This window comes from Peromyscus eremicus, chromosome 3 (assembly GCF_949786415.1).
Source record: "Peromyscus eremicus chromosome 3, PerEre_H2_v1, whole genome shotgun sequence".
In the NCBI taxonomy this organism is placed as follows: Eukaryota; Metazoa; Chordata; class Mammalia; order Rodentia; family Cricetidae; genus Peromyscus; species Peromyscus eremicus.
In genome coordinates, this window is record NC_081418.1 from 65,290,026 (window position 1) to 65,316,903 (window position 26,878).

Here is a 26,878-nt window from a genome sequence, read left to right on the forward strand (position 1 = left end):
AAAATGGAACTTGTAGCTGGGTGGTGGCGGCGCACACCTTTAATCCTAGCACTCAGAGGCAGAGGCAGGTGGCTCTCTGTGAGATTGAGGCCAGCCTGGTCTACAGAGTTCCAGGACAGCCAGGGTTACCCTGAGAAACCTTGTCTCAAAAAACAGAAAACAAACAAACAACAACAACAACAACAACAAAAACCTAAAACAAAAAAAAAAAAGAAAATGAAATTTGTTTTTAGCTATATGAAAAATCAATTCAAGGTACCATGGATTCTGGGAATAAGAATACTATATTCTTTTCTCAAGAGACAAACTTAGGCCATTTTTAAAAGTCAGATTTTAAGTTATTTCTAGCAGTGAAAAACATGAAAAATTTAAGAAAATTATATTGATTCTGGTAGGTTTACAATAAATATATCCAGTTTCCTGTTTCCCTTTCTTGAGGAACTTCTGAAGTACCTACTATTTTCCATCTTCATAAGCCTTATGTAAGGATTCAGTTTCTTCACATACATCCTTGTCAATCACTGCTGTTACATACTTCAGTCATTTTGTTGTTCACAAGTTTTAGAATAATGCTGTATGTATATAGTCTTCGTGGTTTTCATATGATAGCTCAAAAGAATGAAAAAGTGAATATGAAACTAATACAAACTTGGATTGTACAAGGATTTTTATACTGACTAATTTTTTGAAACATTTATTGTCCCATATTAATTTATCTGAGAACACAAGAAAATAAGGACTTCTAACCTCAATTTTAATGATTCTTGTCAGTTTATTTTTGAGCATATCATTGGTACAATTGTAGATGTGACTGTTCCAAGAATCACTCCTTTTTATATTAATTTGTCATCTGATACTCTTCCCCAAAGTGCTATTTTAATCTTTCATTTAACATTCCCAGTTGATGCCTTAGCTGCTGGGTTTTAGATTATACTTAGAGAAGTTGGGTTAAAGATAGTAAATGGAGAAAATATGTAATTAATACTTAGGGATATGTAGTAGGCACTGTGCTAACTAACATTATCTTTATAACAACTCTATAATATAGATATATCCACTTTAAAAGTTAGTTTAGACATGAAGACCTTAAAATTTAAGACTACACAGCAAATAAATGTGAGAGTTGGAATTGCAACTAATGGCAGACTGAATTTAGGTGTCATGATTTGTCATTGATTGCCCTTTGATTTCTTAGAATATGGTATATTTAGAAAATGATCATGAAGAAAAGAAAGTGATTTGTACAATTTAATTTAAAATATTTAGAATGCTCAGAATTAGAAAATAGTACTGCTTTGTGAATTTGTTAAAACACACAAACAGGAGTAGGGAAGATGGCTTCATGGGTGACTATCCATGTAAGCCTGACAACCTGAGTTTGATTCCTGGAACCCATGTAAAAAGTCAAGAAACCCTGATGCAGTGGCACATACCTGTAATCCCAGCACTTCTACAGTGAGATGAGAGGTAGAGATAGGAGAATCCAAAGCTTTCTGGGCAGTTTGCCTGGAGTAGGTAGTATAGCAGCAGAAGGAGCAAGAAAGACCCTGCTTCAACAAGGCAGAAGGTAAAGGTTTTCTTCAGGAAGTTGTTCTCTGACCTCCACATATGCTCAGTGGCACACATGCTCATCCATCCATCCACAAGCGTACATGCCCACAAACATGCATGTGCATGCGCACATGTAAGATTAAAATATGCAAAACAGTGTCCATGATCAAAGAGTCCAGAGTCATTCATTTTCAGTCCACACCTACAATCTGAGTATAACAAAAGTAAAATTTGTAAGAGTAGAAAATAAGATACTTGAGAAGTAGACAATGAAATATTTCAGAAAACCTTTAAATTGAGAACAGAGGCTCTCGCACAAAGCCCTTAACTGTTTTGTCTCTAAAATACTTACGATACTGTTTTTGTAGAGTCAGCGAGCCTCAGTGAACATGATGGTTGGTGGATTGAGTTTGACATCACCTGAATTGAAAATTGGAAAACCTCCTTCTCCAAGTTCAGACTTATATGCTTATGGCTGCCTTTTATTATGGGTATGTTGTTTTTTAAAAATCATCAATAATTTACATATGTTTCAGAGTGTAAAGGGATGATTGTAGTGATTTTCAGCCATTTTTCTTGATGAAGAATAATGGTATACTTTTTAAAAGTAGAATTTGTGTGTGGATGTGTGTGTATTGTGTTTGTGTGGAGGTGTACATGCACCTGTGTGTATGCATGTAGAGGCCAGAGACCAACTTTGGATGAGTTATTTAGGAGTCATCTACTTGGCTTGTTGAGACAGGGTCTGTCATTGTCCTGGAGCTTACCAAGTAGGCCAGGCTGGCTGGCCAGTGAGTTACAGAGTTCTGCCTATCTGCCTTCCCCACACTGGGATGATAGACATGTACAACCAGGCGCAGGTCCCTGCCCCCTTTTTTTTACATGGGTTTTGTGGCTATAACTCAGAGCTCATGCTTGGATGGCAAGCACTTAATTACACGCCAATATTGGGGTAAATGCTGAAAGATCAGAGAGACAAAGGAACAAGCCAATGCTGTGTCTCGCCTCACCAACTCCACGAATCCTCTGACTGAAATCCTCTGAGTCCTCACCCGAAAGGCTCCAGCTGAAAAAGCCTCTAGCTGAAAGGGATGCTTCTGCTGAGAAGCCTTTAGTTCCCGTCTCCTCAGGCCTTATATACCTTTCTCCACCCAGCCATCACTTCCTGGGATTAAAGGCCTGTGATTCCCAGTACTGGGATTAAAGGTGTGTGCCACCACTGTCTGGCTCTGTTTTCTCTCCTAGATTGAATCAATCTCATGTAGTCCAGGGTGGCTTTGAACTCACAGAGATCCAGACGGATCTCTGCCTCCTGAGTGCTAGGATTAAAGGTGTGTGCGACCACTGCCTGGCCTCTATGTTTAATCTAGTGGCTTGTTCTGTTCTCTGATCTTCAGGTAAATTTTATTAGGGTATACAATATATCACCACAATAAAGGGTCAGCTCATTATGTTCTTAGGCTCTATGGCATGGTATGTGTTCTTGGTACAGAGTTCTGCTGCTGTAGCACCAAAGCATAAACAAGTGAATGTGACCTGTTCCAATAATAGTTTATTAATGGACACTGAATTTGAATTTTATGTAGCTTTCATATCTTAAATAGTATTTCTTTGATTTTCCTTTAAATACTTAAAAACATGAGAACAATTTTTGGCTTACAGTTTGTACAGAAGCAGATAGTAACATTGATTTGGTACAGAGGTCATAGTTTGCTAATCTCTATTCTAGCCCTACAGATGAACAAAGAAGAATCATTCAATTTAAAAGCAAAGAAATGAAACTGTGTTTATTTGCAGATAACATGATTAACAATGTAGAGTATTTTTAGGAATGTACATAAAATCTTCTAGAACTAATATGTATTTTATCAAAGTAACAGTTTTAATTGCAATATAATTACCTTTCTTATTTACTAGTAGAAAATAGGAAATTTAAAATTATAAAAATATGGCCCTCTCCAGGCAGCGGTGGTGCACGCCTTTAATCTCAGCACTTGGGAGGCAGAGCCAGGTGGATCTCTGTGAGTTCGAGGCCAGCCTGGTCTACAGAGTGAGTTCCAGGACAGGCTCCAAAGCTACATAGAGAAAATCTGTCTCGAAAAACCAAAAAAAAAAAAAAAAAAAAAAAAATGGCTCAGAGAGATGGTTAAGTGCTTAAGAACACTTGTTCTTGCAGAGAACCTGAGTTTGGTTCCGAGAAACCATATGTTGTCTTACAAACCACGAGTAACTCATATTCTAGGGGATCTGACATTCTATTTTGACTTCAGCAGGCACCAGGCACACATTTTACACATGCATGCATGCAGGAAAAAAAAACCCACATGAAAGAATTGAAAAAGTCATGAAAGTAGCTGGGGAGACAGCTCAGTGACTGTGAGGGCTTACTATGGAAAAATGAGGACTTGGGTGTGAAGCCCCAGAACCATAAAGAAGCCAAGCATGGCTTTATGCTGTGCCTGTAATTCCAGCATAGGTTGGTTCTCCAGTTAAAATGGGGAGCTTCTAGTTCAGGGAATAAGGAAGAGAGGAATAGAGGAAGACACCTGATGAATGTATGCACATGGGCCTGTGTGCATGCACTCCCTTACACATTCATAGAAAATCACGAAAATACCAATATATGAAACTTTGGACAAGTTTAATAAAAATATATATGAGACAAATAGAAAACCATAAAGCATTTCTAAGAAAAATTAAAGATACAGATAGAAAAATACACTATATTTATGGACTGGAAAACCTGATGTTTTATGAAAGTTCTACTCAAGACTGGCCTGTTACATTCAAAACACTTTCAGCTGAAATGCTGGTAGTTGTTTTTGTGTGTGGAAATCAATAATCAGGCATTATAATAAATGTTACAGTTTACATAAAATGTATAGGATTGGTAGTATTGGACCCCAAAGTTTAGGGTCTCAAGTGGGCGCCCCAAGAACCCAGACTCCAGTCCAGTTGATGCAACAGCACTAGGAATTTATTGGCTTCTGTACAGAAGGGCAAACTCTGCTCCTAAGAGCAAGAGTCGCAACTTACTGCAGCCCCATAAGGGCTTTTAAAGGAAAAACCCACAAAACCCACAAGATTACAATTCCCATACAATGTCACTTCGATTGATTTGTGTCTAGAAGCTAATTTCATAAATCATTGTCTGGTTACAGAGTGATCACAGAGGGGGATACAGTTACGTCAGTGTGCACATTTTTCTTGAAACCTCAAGGGGAGTATCAGGGTGGGAGTGAAGTTTACACACAGGTCACGGTGGTCCTTCCTGGAACACTTGCAACTATCCCAGTCACAGTTGAGCACATCTCTTAACAGAAATCTTTTTACATTGTTATATTATTACAGGGGTGATTGAGTAGTGGCTGAGTCAGGTGACCCTTGGAACTAGATTTTTAGTTTCTCATTTCCTGGTCCTTGAAGTTTCTCTCTTCCTGAGGCTTGGGGGTGTAAGCCTGAAGGGCTAGGGTCTTTCAGTATTAAGCAACAGAGTTTTGTGAAAGCAAAAATTGGAAGGCTTGTAGGATCTGATTTCAAGACAATAAAATCATAGTTTATGAAACCAGACTGATATTATTGTGAAGTTAGACATACAAATGACAAGTGTTATGTGATATTTCGTTTGTATTCTGACAAATAAAGCTTGCCTTGAGATCAGAGAAGCAGAGCAGCCAGCCACCAAAGTCTTCTTACCTCTTTGAAATCTCAGACCAAATGGGGTCAAGATCCTGTCTCCACCCACCTTACATTCCTGTCTCCACCTCCCTAGTGCTAGGATTAAAGGCATGATCTTCCCAAGTGCTGGGATCAAAGGCTTGAGCCTCCTGAGTGCTGGGATCAAAGGCTTGTGCCACTACCACCTGGTTCTATAGTTAACTAGTGGCTAGATCTCCCCTCTGATCTCCAGGCAAGCTTTATTTGTCAGAACACAAACAAAATATCATACAACAGATGAGAATGGTATAGAGCAGTGGTTCTTAACCTTTTTAATGCTGTGACCCTTAATATAGTTCCTCATATTGTGGTGACCCCCCAATTATAAAATTATTTTGTTGCTACTTCATAACTAATTATGCTACTGTTTTAAACCATAAATATCTGATATGCAACCCCTGTGGGATTGTGACCCACAGATTGAAAAGCAATGGTATAGACAGTAGTAGAAATAGATCTATTCATGTATGGCCAGTTGATTCTTGACAAGGAAGTTATTTGAGTGAATGAAGTGCTGGAACAATGGATATCCATATATGGAGAATAAACTCTGATTAATTCCTTGTACTATGCTCAAAAATTAAAAGCAATGTTTATTAGATCCAAGTGTAAAACTCTAAAGCTTCAAGTAGAAAACACAGGAGAAAATCCATTTTTTAGATTTTTTTAAATTTCCTGGAACAGAGGTTTTAAAAGTATGTTCTCAGGGTTTTCTGAATTTCATTTGTATCTGTTGTAATGTCTCCCTTTTTATTTCTATTTTTATTAGTTTGGGTCTTCTCTTGGTTAATTTGGATAAAGCTTTGTCAATTTCATTTATCTTTTTAGAGAAACAAATCTTCATTTCTTTGATTCTCTGTATTGCTTTTGGTTTTTTGTTTATTTTATTATTTTTAGCCCTAATTTTTGTTAGTGTCTTCCTGTCTACTCTTTGGATTTAATTTAATTTGCTATTTTTCCGAGGCCTCAGCTGCATCCATAGATTACTAGAGATCTTATGGTTTTAGACGTTGATACTTAGTGCTGTAGAATTCCCTCTTAGGAGTGCCTTCAGTATATCAGTCTGTGGATTATGTATGTTATGTTTTCATTTTCATTCAGAAGGAGGAATTTTTTATTTTCTTCTTAATTTCTTCAGTTATTCAATTATCATTCATCAGTGTAGTAACTCTGCCACTGTTAAGCCAGAACAATTTTGTAATCCCTTCAAATTTGTGTGTGTTATCCTTTTGTAGCCAAGTTCTTTCTCTGACTCAAATGTGTCCAACCTTTTTATATTGTGGAAGACATTGTCATCAGTCTAGTTAATAACAACAACAAAACCACACCCAGAATCTCACAATGAATTAAGTAAATCTGTGATTTTGGGGCTAATTTATAAATATTATTGCCATGTGGCCCATGGGCTCTAGTTTGGACATGTGTAGGAGTAATCCTTTCACCTTTAATAAACATTGTTCTTTTTAAAAACACCTGTATTTTGTCTATTGAAGAAGGCCACTGTCCTATTTATGGTTTTTACTGCTGTGAAGAGACACCATGAACATGGCATCTCTTATAAAGAAAACATTTAATTGGGGTGGCTCGCTTACAGTTTTAGAGGTTCAGTCCATTATCATCATGGTGGGAAGCATTATGGCGTGCAGGCAGACACAGAACTGGAGAGGTAACTGAGAGCCCTACATCTTGTAGGCAACAGGAAGTGGACTGAGATACTGGGTATTAGGAAGCCTCAAAGCCTGCCCCAACAGTGACACACTTCCTCCACCAAGGCCATACCTACTCCAACAAAGCCATACTCCTAATAGTGCCTCTCTCTATGAGTTTATGGGGACCAATTTCACTCAAACTACCACAGCCATACAAACAATAAACAATAAACAATGACTTTTTGAGACTATCTTCTTTCAGTGTAATGCTTTCAAAACCCATGCATATTGTCTAATGTAGTTTTTGTATGAGTGTACCAAGTTAATTTGTTCACATTAAAGGATATTTGGATGGTTCTAGCTTTTGGTTATTACAAATAAAGCTGCTTGTAACAGCTTTGTGTGTTGTTTTGTTATAAAACAAATTGTCTTTTTAGGGTAAATATCTCTGAGTGAGACTGAGGGGTCAGATTATAATTGTGTGAATAATTTTTATAAAGAACTGCCAAACTACTTTGCAGAGTGAGCATCCTTTTTCACTCTACTCATATAAATGAGTTTCAGTTGTCTACATCATTGTCACCACTTGGTATTGTTATCTTCTATTTTAACCCTGGTCTTAGAAGTGTAGACATATCATGGTTTAAGTTTTTATCTCCATAATGGACATATTTTGTTTGTTTCTATATACTTGATGAAGTCTCTTCATATCTTTTGTCTGTTTGGGTTGTATTCCAAATATTTTTTTTAAAAAAGCATTTAAAATCTCCTGAAGACATGCTTGATAATCTTTGGTTATATGTATACCTAAGTATTAAGCTAGTATGAATGGGATTGTTTTTCTAATATCTTATTCAGTAAATGTTTTGTTGGTGTATAGCAATGTTATGATTCTTTTGTGATTTTTCAACCTGATACTTTGCTGAATCTTTGATCAGATTTTGGAGTTTTCAGGTGAGTTCTTTAGGAGCTTTTAAATATGGGGTCATATCATCTGCAAGATGGATAATTAACTTCTCTGGGTTTTTTGTATCCCTTTTATTTTTTTTTTTGCTTTTGCTACAAATTTAGCACTATATTGAATAAAAGTGTTGTGAGTAGACATCCTTATTCTTGATTTTAGAGAAAATGCTTTAATACTACATTAGATAAAATAGAGAAGTACAAAATATTCAGACGTGTAGACTATTCTAATAGCTACAGAATACACATTCTTCCACCACCCTGTGAAACTTTGTCCATTCATTTGAGAAGATTTCAAACAAATATCTTCCATCAGTTTTCATGCATGTGACATGATCTCACTATTTAACCTACTGTAACAAATTTCCTCTTAGGTTTGCCCCATAGCTTTTGTGTTATTTCTCTTTGATGTTGCTATCAGGGTGAATTGCTGGAGTGGGACTTCAGTTCCACATCAGCCCATGCCTGCCTGCTGAAGAGTTGTATACTTCACTTTTGTGTTTAGATTATTGCAGTTCTTTATATAGTCGAGATAGCAATCCCATTAGAAGAGTATTGGACAGTTGTTTCCCCATTGGAGGATGCTGCTTCACTCTGTGATTGTTTCCTTTGTTGTACAGAAAATTATATAAAAATGGAGTGTGTGTGTGCATGCGTGCACATGATGTATATGTGTAGGCACACATGTCACAGCATGTGTGGAGGCCAGAGGACAGTTTTGTGGACTTGATTCTTTTCTTTCACCTTTAAATGGGTTCATTTAATTCAGGTTGCTAGGTGAGGAAAATGCCATTGCCTGATGGGTATCTTACTGCCCTTACAGAAGCTTTTAAATTTTATGTAATATCATTCAATTCTTAGAATTATTTCCTGTGCCTTTGGAGTCTTCATAAAGTGCAAACATGTGCTTATTTATCAAAGCGTTTTACTCCCAACAGTTTCAAAGATGCAAGTTTTACATTAAGGTCTGTGATATCTTTTGAATTAATTATTGGGCAGTGTAGTGGTCTGAATAATATGTCTCCCATAGTCTCAGATATTTGAATACTTGGTCCCTAGTTGATGGCACTTGTTTGAGGAGGCTATTTTTGTGTGTGGGGGTTGGGATGGTGAGAATCTTCCTATTGAGTAGCGTACTGTTAAAGCCTCAGTTGCCAGTACCTCAGTGTGCAAAGACAAACTGCTTTAACAGTAACATCACACAGTATCAATTTCAACCCAGTTACATATCACCAATGATTGTAAACTGAAAATAGAGAAATTTAGAGTATAGAATATTCTGTAAAGTTAGAAATTATCTAGGGTAAGTGTGGACAGAAGTCAAAGAATGAGATAAAAAATGGAACAACTCCTCTATCCAAAGTAGAGATAGAAAAGAAAGGGGCTAAGATACTCATGGGAAAAACTGATTTTAAAAATTACTACATGCTTTTAATTCCAGCGTTGAGGAAGCAGAGGCAGGCAAATCTCTGTGATTCAAGGCCAGCCCTGCTTACCTCTGTTGAGTTATCAGCCAGCCTAGAACTAGTGTAGGACTACAAAGTGAGACCCTGTCTCAAAAAGTTAGAAAAGGAAAAGGTATTAATTATTGATAAAAAGAAGGGAGGTATGGGGAAAGGGAAAGAGACAGGAGCAGGAAAATGGGGAAAGAGAGGAAAGGTACATGGGATGAAGTTTTCAGAAACATTAGAGAGAGTCGTCATGGTGGTCCATGCTTGAGATTCTAGCACTTAGGAGGGAGAGACAGGAGACTCTGGCCAGACTCTCCAGGCCAGCCTGGGATATGCAGTCAGACCCTAATTTTAGAAAAACAAAACTAGAAACAGAGAATAAAACAAAGCAAATACAGTATAAGACAAAACAACAACAGAAACAACAGTCTATATCCTCATTGCTAAGGAGGTGGAGGATGGAGACACTGCCTTTTCCTCAGGCATGTCATTTTCAGTTTATTTGCTATGGGATTGGGACTAGTGAGCCATTTTTCTCTCTGAAGGCCAAGAGGTAAGAACAGAAATAGCTTACTGGAAGCTGAGCTCTTCTCTGCCCTTCCTATCAGGGCTTCGGTGACCACTGCCAGGTGGAATTCTTGCCAGCATTTTCCCAGGTAGATTTGGAACTGTTTGTAGAAACTACCCTCTAGCTCCTACTTGCTGAGTCTGTGTATTCACTCAGTGTACATCCACTATCAACAGAAGCATTCTGCCCCTGCATGTGTAGGTGTGGGAGATGCTGGGGATAGGCATTTACAGTTGTTCCTGGGACTCTGAGAGTGTAGGAAACAGTCAGGCCAAAGTAGTCTGTGCTGAGTAGTCTTCCTGCTCAGTCACTTTGGCTCCTCCTCAGAGGTTGGGCAGCTTTTCTTTCAGCATGATTACATTTCTTACCACATAAACCTGAGTTCCAGGTCTGTCAAGTCCAAACCAGTTTACTGGGTCCCCAACTTCTCAATGTGATTGCTTATTCAGGCAGTGGAGATGGAGGAAGGCCTTTGTGGCTTGGAAATCTAAAAATTCAGCCACATCACTGATGAGCAATTTAGAAAATACAAAGGCTCTTGTCTAGTGTCTGTTGTACAGATCACTGACCTCCTGTTTTAATCTGTATTTCACAGAATGCCAAATGGAATACCCACGGAGCTTGCCATAGCTTTCCTTTTCTCTTTGTGCTGAAAGCCCTACTGAAGATCAATCCCCCTTTCTTTTCCCACTGTCTTGCCTGGTGCCCAGTGTTAGGAGTTCCTGTTTCTTCTTCAGACCTGAAGTTCAGCATTTCTGCATTTCCCTGCTTTCTAGCTGCTGTCGATGCTGCACTGCTGTGCTTTCCATGCTCTTGCCTCTCCTTGCAACCATAAACCTGATACTTTATTTCATTATTCATGGAGACATAGGCAAATGCCCCCGCCCCCCAGAGGGAAAAACCTGCAGTGAGTATTTCTAATCTAAATGAATTACAGTGAAAATAAATGAAGAACTCCAGATGATAACAGTTGTATTTGTCTTAAATTCTGGTGCGTAGATGACAAGTAGCAATGATAGATTACAAGAAATAGTCAATTATTTGTTTATACTTTTCTATTTCTAAACTCTTAAAGAAGAATATACATATAGTCACTTACTATAGACAGAACAGTTATACCTAGATTTATGTTTTCACCACTAAAGAATAACTTTATATTATTCCTTATTCATTTTAATTTTATTATTATTATTAAGAGATTTTTCTATTCATTTTACATACCAACCACAGATTCCCCTGTCCTCCCTCCTTTAGCCCCCCAGTGTTCCTCCTAACCCACCCCTCATTCCCACCTCCTCTAAAGCAAGTTCTCCCATGGGGAGTCAGCAGAGCCTGGTATATTCAGTTGAGGCAGGTCCAAGCCCCTCCTCCCTGCACCAAGGCTACACAGAGTGTCCCACCATAGGCACTAGGCTCCAAAAAGCCAGCTCATGCACTAGGGACGGGATCCCACTGCCTGGGGGCCCCCTAAACAGTTCAAGCTAAACAACTGTCTAGCCTATCCAGAGGGCCTAGTCCGGTACCCTGACGGCTCCTCAGCTATTGGTCCACAGTTCATGTGTTTCCGCTAGTTTGGCTAGTTGTCTCTGTACTTTTTCCCATCATGGTCTTGATGTCCCTTGCTCATAGACTCCCTCCTCTCTTGTCATGGACTGGCCCATGGGGGTACCACGACCGCAGGAGAACCAGGGCTTGGGTAGTCAGGAAGGCAAGGATTCGGCGAATGACAGACAGACAGACAACACACTCAGAAGGGGTTTGAATCTGTTGTAATTTTACTTCTGCAAATCAGTAGTTTATATACAGAAAAGAAAACTATCAAGTCATACAAGGAACAACAAGAGCTTGGCAATAATTCAGTTACATCATCTTTAAAAAACAGCAAGCACACAATTATTAATCGGCGCTAGACATATCCCTTCACCCACAAGAACTTTATGACCCAAAGAGCAGTCTGTGTTTTTTAAACTTAGTACAGTCCCCAGACTTGTGTAGACTTCTTGTGGTTGCAGCTGTGTCCCTTATCTTATCCCAGCAGTTTTTTAGTTTATAATATATTTTTACTTTTTTGGTTCCCATGGCCCACTTAGCCAATTTGGATGCTGCAGACCCTCTCTAAGTCTTTCTTCAGTTCTTTTACCACATATATCTTTTAATATAAAACCTTTTTACCTGCTGGAATATGGACTCTTGTACTTTTACTCCTGTAAGGGGAAGGGGTTCTGTTGTAATCCTTAAGTTTCCCATGCTGAACTTCCTCAACAGAGGGGCCCACCATCTGCCTCCTATGAGATAACGTTTTTTACCATAAATCACTTTAGTTGGGATTCTTAAAGGATTCCTAGTGGGTGAGTGTTCACTCCCTAGAAGTGCCTGAACTTTATACTTTCTTTATCTAGCGGCTTGGGGTCTTTAAGAAATAGCTCATTCTGTTATGTCTGATTAAGATCCATGTCCAGCTTCCTCTTTCCTCCATAGTTCACAACCCAAGCATTCATTAATTTTGGCTGTGCTTCATAGATTAATTAGAACATTATCAGAAAAGCAGTTATACAGAACCCATAGCCCAGGGAGCTCATGATCTGTGAAGTACATCTTCTTTGAGAAGAAAGTGTAACGCGGGCACTCTGCCAGGGACCTCCAGGGAGCTTAGTCCCGTGGGACACTTATCTCCCATCCGCTATTATTGACATAATTGTTCATGTCACATGGATGACACTGGAGTTGATGTGGCACTCTCTCTCATCGATTGGACTCGTGGAGCTTGGCCTGGCACCCAGCCGAGTATCCCTGCATCTGCTTCCATCAGTCACTGGATGAGGGCTCTATGATGACAGAGTATTTGGCCATCTGATCACCAGAGTAGGCCAGTTCAGGCACCCTCTCGACTATTGCCAGTAGTCTAAGATGGGGTCATCCTTTGGATTCCTGGGAACTTCCCTAGAACTCTCTTTCTCCCTATTCCCATGATGTCTTCATTTATCATGGTATCTCTTTCCTTGCTCTCCCACTCTGTCCCTGTTCCAGCTCAAACCTCCCATTCCCCTATGTTCCCGGTCCCTTGCCCTCCATTATCCCCCTCGTCCCCGGTTTGCTCATGTAGACCTTATCTATTTCTCCTTTGCTGGGCGATCCATGTGTCCTTCCTAGGGTCCCCCTGCTATATAGCCTCCCTAGAGCTGTGGGTTGCAGTTTGGCTATCCTTTGCATTATATCTAGTATCCTCCTATGAGTGAGTACGCACCATGTTTGTCCTTCTGAGTCTGGGTTACCTCACTCAGGATGATTTTTTTCTAGTTCTATCCATTTGCCTGCAAATTTCATGCTGTCATTGTTTTTCTCTGCTGAGTAGTACTCCATTGTGTATATGTACCACATTTTCTTTATCTATTCTTCAGTTGACGGGCATCTAGGTTGTTTCCAGGTTCTGGTTATTATGAATAATGCTGCTATGAACACAGTTGAGCATTAAGTCCTTGTGGTATGACTGAGCATTCCTAGATTTATGTTTTCACCAATAAAGAATGATAATTTTTTTTTAGATTAAAAAACCCTGCTTAGTGTTTTCTGCATTTCTGTCCTGTAAAATTTTACTATTTTTGTTTCTGTTCTTCATGTTTGTCTTTAATTGATTTTATATAATTTTTTAATGTAGTTATCACAGACTTCTTTTTCTTTTGGTTTCTCGATGCAGGGTTTCCTCTGTGTAACTTTGTCCTGGAACTCACTCTGTAGACCAGGCTGGCCTCGAATTCATAGAGATCCTCCTGCCTCTGCCTCCCGAGTGCTGGGATTAAAGGCATGCGCCACCACTGCCTGGCTACAGACTTTTTATAAAGCTGATTTCCAACAAAAATTGGTACATGACATTTTCTTTTTTTAAATTCTTATTTATTTATTTATTTATTTTTGAGATTATAATTACAGCATGTCTCTCTTCCCTTTCTACTCTACAAACCCTCCCACTTATCCCTTCACAATCTCCTTCAAATCCATGGCTTCTTTTTTTCACTACTTGTTATTGCATGCAAATATGTATATTCATGTATACACGTACTCCCTTAAATATAACCTGTTCAGTCCCTATAATGCTACCTATAAATGTGTGTTTTCAGGGTTGGCCATGTGCACTGGACAACTAATGGTGGACTCTTCCCTGGGGAAGACCATCTCTCCTAGTCACAGCTTTCCTCAGTTGCCTATATAGTTCTTTGTGTAGGGTAGAGGCCTTATGGACTTTTCCCTATCCACTTTGGCACGCCCATTAGTGTCACCCTTTTTCAGTTTATGTTTGGGCAGTCATGTTGGTGAGACTTTTTGGATGTAGCTTCTGACATTACTAGAGACACAGTCTCTCAGCAAACTCGCTGATCCTTTGGCTCTTAGATTTTTTTTGCCCCCTCTTTTGCAATATTAACTGAGCCTTGGGTATGGGAGTGTTTTGTAGATAGATGTATTTGCTGGGATTGGGCTCCACAACTCTACATTTTGATTTATTGTGGTTTTCTGTAATGGTCTCCATCTGTTACAAACAGAAGTTTTTTTTTGATGAGAGTGAAGACTACCCTATCTGTGTGTATAAGGACAAGTATGTATAGATTGTTGTTGTTGGGTATTATGCTAGTTTAGTTAAGTAGTAGCTGTAGATTCTCCCAACAGTCGCGACTGTACTAGCACTGAGTTGTTAGCTAGGTTTCCAATACTAAGCATGGTTTCCTTGTTGAGTGGGTCTTAAATTCAATTAGAGAGCTGTTTGCATGTGTGTGTGTCACTATTGCACCTTCAGGGCTATCACATACTGGTGTTGATGTGCATTGCAGGTGTCATAGCTGGGCAAGACTGTATTGCCCCTCTTCTGCAATATTAACTGAGCCTTAGGTGTGGGAGTGTTCTGTAGAGTTAACATTTTTTATAGAGTTCATTTACTTCTTTGGTTCAGTTTATTCCAGAGGATTTTTTCAATTATGAATGAAATTTGTATCTTTCGACTTATTTCTCATTTTGTTATTCATACATACACATACACACACATGAATGAAAGGCATATAGGGGTTTATATGTTATTTTTTTTTTTCAAGACAGTGTTTCTCTGTGTAACAGCTCTGGCTGTCCTGGAACTTTCTCTGTAGACCAGGCTGATCTCCAACTCACAGAGATCTGTCTGCCTCTTCCTCTTGAGTGCTGGGATTACAGGTGTGTGTCACCACCACTGGGCTTAAATGTTAATTTTTAAATCCCGCCTCTTAGTTGACAGTGTTTATCACATCTAAGAATTTTCTAGGGGATTATTTGGAGTCTCTTTAGATGTATAGAATCATATCACCTGCAAATACACTTTGAATGTATTTTTCCTTTCCAACTTGTATCCCTTTTGTTTATAGTGCTCTTGCTAAGACTTAAGCACTGTATTGAATAAGAGTGGGTGAAGTGGATACTTTGTGTTGTTCTGATTTTAGTGGAAATGCACTTAGTTTTTCCTCAGTATGATATTGAATATCGGCTTATCATATATCACCTTAATTGTGTTGGTATATATTCCTTCTTAGTCTCTTTAGGGCTTTTTATCCTGAAAGAATGTTGGGTTTTTGTCCAAAGCCTTTTCTGCATTCATTGAGATGATCATGTGTTTTCTGTCTTAAGTCTTTTTATTGTATTTATTGATTTGAAAGTGATGAACCATGCTAGCATGTCTGGAATAAAGCTATGGTGAATGATCTTGATGTATTCTTGAATTTGGTTTGCAAATATTTTGTTAACTTTTGCATGTATGCTCTTCAGGTGTGTAATTTTCTTTTTTGTTGTTGTGGCCTTGTTTGGTTTGAGTACAGCTAATCCCAGCTTCATGAATAGAATGTGTAGCATCTCTTTCATTTGTATTTAATGGAATAGTTTGAGAAGCATTGATATCAGGCTTTTGAAGGTCCGTCAGAAGTGCTTCTGGCCTGTGGGCAACAACCAAGTGTACAAGTAGATTTCAGCATTGGATGCATCTGGGTTTGGACCCTTTGAGTTCTGAGGTGTTGTTGTTTTTTTTTTTTTTATGGCTTCACTCTTGTTATCATAGTTCTGCTTATATTATTTATGTCATCTTGTTTAATTTTGGTAGGTAGTTTGTGTCTAGAAATTGATTTCTTTGAGATTTTCCAACTTAGTGAAATTTAAGTTCATAAATTATGGTCTAATGATTTTTAAAGAATTTCATTAGTAATTTTAGTAATGTTTCCCTTTTTATCTCTGATTTTCTGAATTTGGGTCCTCTCTGTCTTTTAGTTTGGTTGAGGGTTTATCTTTCTTATTTATTGTTTTAAAGAACCAATTCAGGCCGGGCGGTGGTGGCGCACGCCTTTAATCCCAGCACTCGGGAGGCAGAGCCAGGCGGATCTCTGTGAGTTCGAGGCCAGCCTGGGCTACCAAGTGAGTTCCAGGAAAGGCGCAAAGCTACACAGAGAAACCCTGTCTCGAAAAACCAAAAAAAAAAAAAAAAAAAAAGAACCAATTCTTTGCTTCATTGATTATTTATATTGCTTTTTGTTTGTTTGTTTCCATTTAGACTTGATCTTATTTCTTTTCCTTTCTTTCTTTCTTTTTTGTTTTTTGAGATAGGGTCTCACTTAGTAGCCATGTCTGGCCTGGAACTTGCTATGTAGACCATACTGGCCAGAACTCACAGAGCTCCACCTGCCTCTGCCTCCTAGGTACTGGTATTAAAGGTATGCAGCACCATCACACCTAGCTTGATCTTATTTCTTTACATTACTGACTTTGGTTTTAGCTTGCTCTTTTTTTTCACCAAGACCTCAATGTGTATCATTAATTTATTTATTTTAGATAACTTTTTAATTAATTTTTTGAGAGATTTTATTTAATTTTTATGTGTATGAGTGTTTTGCCTGCATGAATGTTTGTGTACCATGTGCATGCAGTGCTTGTGAATGCCAGAAGAGAGTTTTGGATGCTCTGGAACTGGAGTTACAGACAGTTGTTAGCCACTATGTAGGAGCTGGGAACCGTTCACACCTGGGTCTTCCAGAAGAGCAGACCCAGACAAGAAGGTCTTCTTGATGGCTGAGCCCTTCTTCCAGTCCTGGTTTTGTTTTTAATCTCTGATTTTTTTTTTTTTAATGATGGACCTGCCCTTTCCTAAACAGAAACAGAGGAGTGGTTTGGGGGATGGGAATAGAGGGGTGGGTGTGAGGAAAGGACTGGGAGGAGAGGAGGAGAGGAGGGAAGGGAACTGTGGCCGAGATGTTAAATAAATAAGTAAGTAATTAAGTAAGTAAATCAGTAAGTTTATTTAAAAAATGTAATCTAGTAAAGGACACTGACAGTATAGTAAGAAGTTAATTACTGTGGGTATGAGTAGAAGAAACAAAAGGAGAGTAAGACCAGTGGTTAATACTGGATTGATGATAAAGGAGCAAATAGGAGGAGGGAGCACAGAGGTAAGGAGAGGACAGTAGAAGCTAAAGGTGGAATGGAAAGAAAGAAATGTAGTGAGACAAACTAAATGAATTCCAGGCCTTGGAAAGTTGAAAAGACTCTGTAAACCAGGTTAAAGTCATTCCACAGGAAAATGAAATAGAAATTATTAGAGAAAGAAAGAATAAAGGGGAGAGGAGGTCAGGTAACAGATGTTATTTCTATCAGTAAGTAATCCTTGCATCAGGTCACAGATGATAGTCAGACCTCCATTAGTCTTCAGGAGTCCAGTTGACTGCTGACACACCTCTGGGCTGTCCTTCTCAACACTGAGCATGCTGCGTGTTGATATTTTACAGATACTTTGTCTCTAACCACGTTTCTGCCTTGTTCTACTATGCAAGTGTGCTTCACAGTTTTTTCCTTGTAGACTAGAGGTATTTACTGGTCATGTTTCAGCTTATTGTCCTGTGACATTGACCTTGAGTTTCCTGACATTGACCTTGAGTTTCCTGACAGTATGGTTTATGGAGGGTTTGGGGTCACGAAGCCGCTGATCCACTTAGTGGTCTCTTTTTTTGTACTAAAGTATTCATTGATGAAATTACAATTTGTATAGGCTTTATCTCAAAAGAAATAAATATGTGGACTGGGAAGATAGATCCATTGATAAAGTGTTTGCTATGCAAGCGTGAAACTCTGAGTTCAATCCCCAGAACCCATGTGAAAAGGCAAGTGTTTGGTGCATACTTATATCCTGACACTGAGGAGGTGGGGACAGGTGGATGGATCCCTAGGACTCGATGGCCAGCCTAGCTAGCCTAACCTGGGAGTTTCAGCATGATAAAAGAACCTGTCTCAAAACACAAGGTAGATGATGATTCTGAATGAGAATGGCCCTAATAGGCTCATATGTTTGAATACTTGCTCCCCAGTTGGAGGAACTATTTGGGAAGGATTAAGTGTGTCCTTGTTGGATAAGGTATATCACTGGGGGTGGGCTTTGAGATTTCAAAAGACTCCAGCCATTCCCAGTGTGTCTCTCTGCCTCATGCTTATGTATGGAGATGTGAGCACTCAGCTACTGCTTTAGTGCCATGCCTGCCTCTCTGCTGCTATGCTCGCTGCTGTGATGGTTGCAGATTCTAAGCCTCTGGAACCATGAACCCCAAATTAAATACTTTGTTTTAAAAGTTGCCTTGGTCATGTTGTTTAATCATATATAACTCCCAAAGAGGGATAGCTGAGGTTGACCTCTGGTCTCTGCATATGTGTATATACACATGCTTGTGTACCTATATTTATCCCCACTAAAATAGTAGTAAATATGGAATATTTTGTGGGTTTGTGTATAGGAAAAGAATAATCATTAATCAGTGGTTGTTAGGGCTGGGTGATGAAATATATAGGACTCAGAATACCTTTGCAAATGTAAAAATTTTAGTTATATTTAACAGTGTCTTAGTTAGCTTTCTATTGCTGTGATAAAAACACTATGACCAAAAGAAACAGGGGCAGGAAAAGGTATATTTTGTTATACTTCCATATAGGAATCCATCGTCAAAAGAAGTCAGGGTAGGAACCTGGAGGCAGGAACCAAAGCAGAAGCCATGGAGGAACACTGCTTACTGGATTGCTCCTCCTGGCTTACTCAGCCTGCTTTTATAGGCCCACCTGCACTGTTGGGTACCACCCACAGTGGTCTGGGCCCTCCTCCTACATCAATCATTATTCAAGAAAATGCCCAACAGACTTGCCTGTAGACCAATTTTTTGGAGGTATTTTCTCAGTTGAGAGTCTTTCTTCCCAGATGACTCTATCTTGTACCAAGTTGACATAGAACTAACCAGGACAAATAAAGTTTATTAAATATTTCAAGAACAGAGGGTAAGTGTTAGAATGAAAGGAAACTTGATTTATTTCCTTAGTATTTAAGTTTTGAAAATTGGTTAAGCAAACAATATAGATTACTAAGTTCTAGAACATTTTCTTTTTTAAAAAAGTAGATTTATGCCACCTGGGACCATGTTGATTGCTGCAGCTGGGGCTGTACTAATCTGAGGGCCCTGTGCTGCCACTGGGGCTATGGTGGCATCTGGGCCCGTGGTCCTGCTGCAGCTGTGTCTGTGGTGATGTCCATGACCCATGTTGGCACGGGAGTCATTGGAACCATGCTGTGCAGAGCCAGCCCCACTCTTCACTGGCCCTGCCCCTACCTGGATATTACAACTGGCAAGCTGGCCCTATCCTTCAGGGGAGGGCTCACCTCTGCAGTCGGGAAAGATGGCCCTACCCCTCACCATAAGCATTCCCTCACCTGGGAAGCACACTAGAGCTGACCCTGGGGTTGGGGACACAGGTAAACTGACAGTCCCCCCCCCCCCCCCCGCCCCTGTTTTCTGCCATATGGTGGCATGGGTTAGGGAAAGATACACTCTTCCCTCTGCTCTTTGCTGCCTATGGCAGGCAAGAGAGCTGGCCCTGAGAGTGAGAGAACTCGCCCTGCCCTACAACTAGAGCACACAGGAGAGGGGGCTCTGCACCCTGCTGTGACAGCACACTGGAGCTGACCCTGTTGTCAGGGTTGCAGGTGAGCCATCCCTGAGGGTGTGAGAGCAGGAGAACTGACCAACTCCCTCCCAACCCCCCCATAGATACCCTCTTCAGCAGTTGGGAGAGAGCGCCCTACACCTTGCCTGGGCAAAACAGCTAGCTAGCCCTGGCAGTATGAGTGAGGGGACCTGGAGCTGAGGACCTGAGAGCAGAACTGGCTCCACTTCTTGCTGTAGGCTGCTTTGGGTGAGCTATCCGAGACATTGTGGTATGTTGTTATAATCTACAAAGTGTTAGATTTTATTTCTGGTTATCCCAAGGTACATGCAGTGGGCTATGGGTTGATTCTATATGAAAGTGATCCAGCGTAGACTCTCTAGGATTAGTATTTAACACTAATTAAACCTTCCTAATGTTGCGACCCTTTAATATAGTTCCTCATGTTGTGGTGACCCCAACCATAAAATTATTTTGTTGCTACTTTATAACTGTAAATTTGCTACTGTTAGGAATTGTAATGTAAATATCTGATATGCAGAATATCTGATATTCGACCTTGGTTAAGAATCACTGATTTAAGAAAAAAAGAATCACTGATTTAGATACTTTTAGAGCCTATTTACTTTTGTGTTCTTTTGTAGCTTTCTGTTCAAAATCAGGAGTTTGAGACAAACGAAGATGGAGTCCCAAAAGTGGATCAGTTTCATTTGGTAGGTTTCCATTGGCTATTTACTCATTTGAAATGTGTAATAATATAAATCTATAAGTATTTGATTGAAAATGTTCTCTAATTTTTACAAAAATTTAAATTAGTATTAGTAATGAGGTATTGAAGAAAATTTAAGTACCCTACTTATGCTGCTGCCAGATAATTAACAAATCATATATGTAATAAGAAAATATAGTGCTTATTATATATTCCAAGGATATTTTGTTTTGAAATGAGTGTTTTACTCTTGTTTTTTTTTGTAAGTGCCTAATTATATCTTTTCTTTGAAATTCATATATGTCATTGATATGGCTTTGTCATCCAAATATGTTTTCAGCCAACTTATTTTGAGCAATTGTCTGGTACCAGGAACTAGGTACTGGGGCTACCAGAATTGGAGCAGGGAGTGAATATAATCTTACCCAGGTTCTTTTCCTTGACTAACTACAATTTTTTTTTTCTGCTTTGCTTTTTTGCTCTCTTGCATTGTAGATCTGGATGAGAAAAGTTACCAGTAGCCATTCCACACAGCTTGAATGCTCTTCTCTCTTGAGATTTCCTCCACCAAATACATTAGTGCATCACTCCTGTATTCGGACTCTCCTCACACTCATGTTCTCAGGATATGGGCAGAAAGTATCAGATTATTGTTATTATTATTATTATTGCTAGACTGTCACATAGATGGCATTGTCTTAGTTAGGGTTTCTATTGCTGTGAAGAGACACTATGACCATGACAATTCTTATAAAGGAAACCATTTAATTGGGGCTGGCTTACAGTTTCAGAGGTTTAGTTCATTGTCATCATGGTGGGTGGCATGAAGCCAGACATGGTACTGGAGAAGGAGCTGAGAATTCTACATCTTGATCCGCAGGCAGCAAAAGCAGCTATGTCCACACTGGGTGTAGCTTGAGCAAAGGAGACCTCAAAGCCTATCCCCACAATGACACACTTCCTCCAACAAGGCTACACCTACTTTAACAAAGCCACCCCTTCTAATAGTGCCATTCCTTATTGGGGGCCATTTTCTTTCAAACCACCGCAGGCATCTAGCCCACTTCACAGTAAGAATCCTGTTCCCCTCTGAAACCTCAAGGACCAGACCTTCCAATTTCCTTCTTCTTATCTTCTTAACTCCCACTAGAAGCCCAGTGTGCTCTGCTTGCAGCACTCTAGGGGATTTTAACACCAAGTTCTAAACTCTTCCATGTCCTTCCTGCGAACCAGTTCCAGAGACCCAGGAACTACAGGGTCAGGTTTATCACAGCATTGTCCCCTGATTTCAGGACTGATTTTCTTTATTACTCTTTTTCATTGCTGTGAGCAAAAACATGCCAAGAAGCAATTTAAGGAAGGAAAGGTTCAGGAGGTATTTTTCAGTTGAAGTCTTTTTTGGCAAAAAAATTTCTTAAATTTTTGATGCATCTTCAAATTTAGTCAGATATGGCATGTCTTTCAGTAAAGCTTTAAAAAAATTAAAAATGGCTTTAAAAAGAGATAACAAACTTTAGAGTTTATCCACTGAGTGTATAACTTAGTGGTTTTTTTTTTTTTTATGTGTCTGACCAGTACCATAAACTCACTACAATTGTATATGCTGCCTCTCAGTATCTGCATTAATTTATTTCAGTCTTAATCAACCACTATGCTATTCTGGGCATCCATATTAATAGAATCATAGTTAATGGGTATAGTGTACTTTGCTTTCACTTAGCATGCTTTTAAGGTTCATACACGTTCTAATATTAGTATTTCATCCCTTTCATGGCTAAGTAATATTCCAGTGATAGATTTACCACAGTTTATTGATACCTTTCTATTTATGGACATTTGGGTTTTATATGCCTTTTGGTTATTATAGAAAATGATACAAATATTTATATATAAACATTTAAGCAGACATATTTCATTTCTCTTGGGTAGTAGTAGAATTACTGGGTCTTGTGGCAACTGTTTATTTAGTAGTTTGAAGACTTATTAGATTCCAAAGCAGTTATTTTACATTTGTAGTAGCAGTATATGAGAGCTTCAGTTTCTCTATATTAACACTGGTTATAAGACTTTTTTATTCTAGCCATCATAATGGGAGTACTATCTCACAGTCTTCATTTAGATTTGTGGTGTCTTCCTCAGAGAATTGCCTATGCAGACTCTTACTTTGTTTTTTACATTTTAAAAATTGGGTTGCCCTTTGATTTTTGAATTTTAATGGTTGCTTATGTATTCTAGAAGTACATAACATGTTGGGCATGTGGTTTGCAAATATTTTACCTCATCCTGTGAGTGGTATTCTTATTTTCTTGATAGTGTCATTTGAATCATGAGAGTTTGTAATTTTCATGAAGTACAACTTTCCCCATTGTTGCTTGTACTTTGGGGATTATTTTCAAGAGTTCTTTGTCAAGTATAAAATTGTAAAGACTTACCTCTATATTTTCTTCTTACATTTATATAATTTAAGGTTTTATATTTAGATCTTTGATATATTTTGAATTAAATTGTTGTATATTTTAAGAGGTAATATTCCAGCTTCAATCTTCTGCCTGTGCCTATCTATCCCAGCACCATTTGTGGAAAAGACTGTTTTGTAATCATTAAATGTTCATGTCATTCTTGTCAAAACCAGTAGATAGTTGTGTGGGTTTCTTTCTAGATGCTGAATTTTCTGCCACTGTCTTACAGATGCTTCTCAGTTATGATAGGATTATGTCCTTATAAACCCATTGTAAGTCTAAAATGCATATCGTCCACATTACCTGCAGAATTTACAGCTTAGTATACAGTGCACTGCAGAACATTGTTTGATTATCTTGATCAAGCTGATTTAGAACATTTCCTTGCAGGATGATAATGTCAAATCCCTCCTCTGTAGCTTGATATATTTCAATCACATGCTGATTTAGAGTGCAGATCACTGAGGATGTCCAGCATCCATGAGAGTGTTATACTATGTATTGCTAAAATACAAATCCTACCATCAGAAGTCAAGGACTGACTGCTTGTGTCTGTTCCTTTGCTGGTATCATGTTGTCTTCATTACTGGTATAGAGATTTGAAATTGGGAAATGTGAATTGTTACAGTTTGTTCTTTTTAAAGAGGGTCAGGATTATTATTATGATTCGTAAAATTCAGAGATAGTTTGTCAATGTCTACAAAGAAGTTGATTATCTAATAAGGATTGTTTTCAAGCTTTGGCCCCTTATCAATATTGTTTTTTGATCCATTAAACATTGGATGTTTTCCCATTTATCTAGACCTTTGATTTCCTTCAACTGTATCTTGTAGTCTTCAAAGTATGTGCTTTGTAACTATTTTAATTATTCTTAACTATTAGTTCTAATAATTTTAGTGGGTTTCTTAATGCTTTAACATAGCTCTGTACCATTTGCAAATAGAGATGGTATTTTCCCAGTAAATAAATTCTTTTTTATTACTGTAGATATCTCTTTCCAATGAAATGTAGCTGAACTAGGAAATAATCACTAAAAATCTAAATAAAAAAACTGTTAGCCTATGTCAGTAACTAAAAGTGGTTTTTAAAAATTGAATTTTTTATCATTACAGATTTGTTCTTTTTATCCTTAGTTTTGTTTTGGATTCTTTTTAAAAATGTTTTTCTTTCCTTGCAGGATGATAATGTCAAATCCCTCCTCTGTAGCTTGATATATTTCAGAAGTTCAATGACTGCTGAGCAAGTTTTGAATGCTGAATGTTTCTTGCTTTCAAAAGGGAAATCAATTCCAAACCCAGAAAAAGAGATTGAGTATGCTCAGCATAACAAAGAAGATGAATCAAAGATGGAGAGCTTGGATAGATACATAGAACGACAAGAAATGGTGACGCCAACCCTTGACTGACAAGTAGTCCTCTATTGTTGCTGTATATGTCCCTTTAAAAACTTTGTTCTGTTTGTTCGCTAGACAAAAAGGTGTGTAAATGTTCCAGAACTAGTTGGATTGCATCTTTGTATTTGGATTGTAAAAAATAAAAAATGTTTTGATTGTGCCTGAAAATCACTCATATTCTTTGAAATTTTGCCTAACTTAGCATTGTTATGGAAAGGGTTTCTGTTTGGACTTACTGAAATTAAGTCATTATAGTGTTAGTACAAGTCTTCTATTGACTTATACTAGTTAGTAGTGATAAAGGCTGAGGTTTTTAGAAACAAAGGATATTTGGCATCCTGTTTTGTATCTAGTTCTGGCAACATAAAGATAAATTAAAACGTCCTTTATACTTATATGGCCCACAGTTTGAAAAATTTCAAAGTTTAGAGAGATCTTGATAATGCAGTACAGAAATATCCAGAGATAGCAAGAAGGAAGCTTCCTGGTTAGTACCAACTTGGTTTCTTCATGTCCTGCATCTAAGATGTGTTGTAATTTCCATAATAGTATCTTAGTATCAAGTTCTGGTGGGTACCCAAGGGCAAAGACAATAATAGCCTATATATATATTTTTTTTGGCATCTCTATGCCTGACCAACAACTTGAGAATGCTGTGTGTGTGTGTGTGTGTGTGTGTGTGTGTGTGTGTGTGTGTGTGTAGATGTACCGGTCTTATTAAATACACACAAAGCCAAATGCAGAGTTAAAAGCCCAAGAGGTCAGAGCAGTAGCTGAGAGCTGAGACTTAAAACCGTCTTCTTATCCTTTGCTGCCGTCCTTCCCCTCAGAAAGAGACCTACTTCCTGTGTATCTATCTTTTTATTGACTTTTTGTTCTGCTTTCTCATTGGTTGTAAACCCAACTACATGACCTCCTCTCTATACAGACCTCTCGGTCTTCTATGGTTGGTATTGAGATTAAAGGCGTGTGTCTCCATGCTGACTATGTCCTTGAACACACAGAGATCTGCCTGTCATGTGATCAGATTAAGGGCGTGTGCTACCACTGCCAGACTTCTGCTATGGCTTGCTATTAGTTCTGACCTCCAGGCACTTTTATTTATTAACATACAAATAAAATCATTTCAGCACAAATAAAGTATCACCATATGTGTGTGTGCGCGTGTGTGCGTGTGTGCGTGCGTGCGTGTGTGTGTGTGTGTGTGTGTGTGTGTGTGTGTGTTTCCCTACTTCTGATTTGTTTGTCTAGGATTATTTATTCCTTTGCTTTCCTAGTTGTGGTTAGCTCTTGAGGTTGAAGTTTTGTGCCCAGTTTTTTTAGATTTAACATTTTCTTTGGACAAGGTATCCATTACTCTGTCTTGCCTTCAGTGTCTGAGATCCCCTTTCTCTCATCATATGTATTCTGTTTGAGAGGCTTGCCTCCGCAGTTCTTACTGAGTTCCTAAAAATAGCATTTCCAGGTTCCTTTGAGTTTGAGGTTTTTTTTATTGATTTTATTTCTACTTTTGATTCATTTCTTTCCACTGCTTGTTTGTGTTTTATAGATTTCTTTAAGATATTAATTCATTTTCTCTTTAAGGACTTCTATCCTATCAAAAAGGCTATTTGAAGATTCCTGTCTTGTGTTTCATACATGGTGCATTTGTTAGGGCCAGCTGTAGTAGAGTTCTGGGCTCTAGTGGAGACATCTTGTTTTGGCTGCTACTGAATGTGTTTTTTCAATGGCATCTGGGTTTGGGATGATTCAGCTTCTAGATGCTGTTATCTTGTTTTTGTTTTTGAAGGGTGTATGTTTTGTGCCTTGGTTTGTTGCCTTCTGTGGTTCTTAGAAGGATGTGGTAGATGGGTGTTGCCAGGTAGGGAATTGTTTTGGAATCCTGCTAGACATGGTGACTAGGGTTTCTGACAAGAATGTCCTCCTTGGAATTGGGAGCTGACACTTCGAATTGGGGATGAGCTAGAGGCAGAGGTTGGGGGAGGGGTTTAGGGTGTCTATAGGAGGTAGGAAAACAGGGTGTTCACCAGAATCTACTCTGTCCCCTGAGAATCGGGGCAGAGAGTGAGGAGAGGCCACAACAGGTGACTCTTACAGAGCTGGACATGAGACTAGAGACCTGGATTGGAGGAGAGGAGGGAGAGTGAAGATCTGAAGCTTGTCTACCTGCTCCCTGGCCTCCTTGCTTCTGTGGCAGGCTGAGCTGGCAGGTCCAGGAAATGCCTCCTGGAGTTATGGCCTGAGACAATGGCATGATTGGAGGGGATGATCTGCATGGTCCCCTGGAGATGGGAACAGAGAGGAAGGGGAGGCCTCAGCAGGTGGTGTGCTGTAAAACTGGCTGTGAGCCTGGGTCAGTGGATTTGGAGAAAGGAGAGAGTGGTGAAGATCTGCAGTTAGCCTACCTGCTTCTCTGGCCAGTGTGGCTAGTGAGGTTGCCTTTCATGTT

General features: G+C 38.9%; 1 protein-coding gene across 1 annotated transcript in view; it reads left to right on the forward strand.

The window, feature by feature from the left end:
* The window catches only part of Stk31 (serine/threonine kinase 31), an 80,721-nt gene extending 56,124 nt beyond the window's left edge, over window positions 1–24,597 (forward strand). The window contains 4 exon segments of the mRNA XM_059257826.1: window positions 1,920–2,042; window positions 20,513–20,581; window positions 24,214–24,406; window positions 24,409–24,597. Of these exon segments, the coding sequence (XP_059113809.1) occupies window positions 1,920–2,042; window positions 20,513–20,581; window positions 24,214–24,406; window positions 24,409–24,437 (414 nt within the window). The 3' untranslated portion in view covers window positions 24,438–24,597.
* The last annotated feature ends 2,281 nt before the right edge of the window (window positions 24,598–26,878 follow it).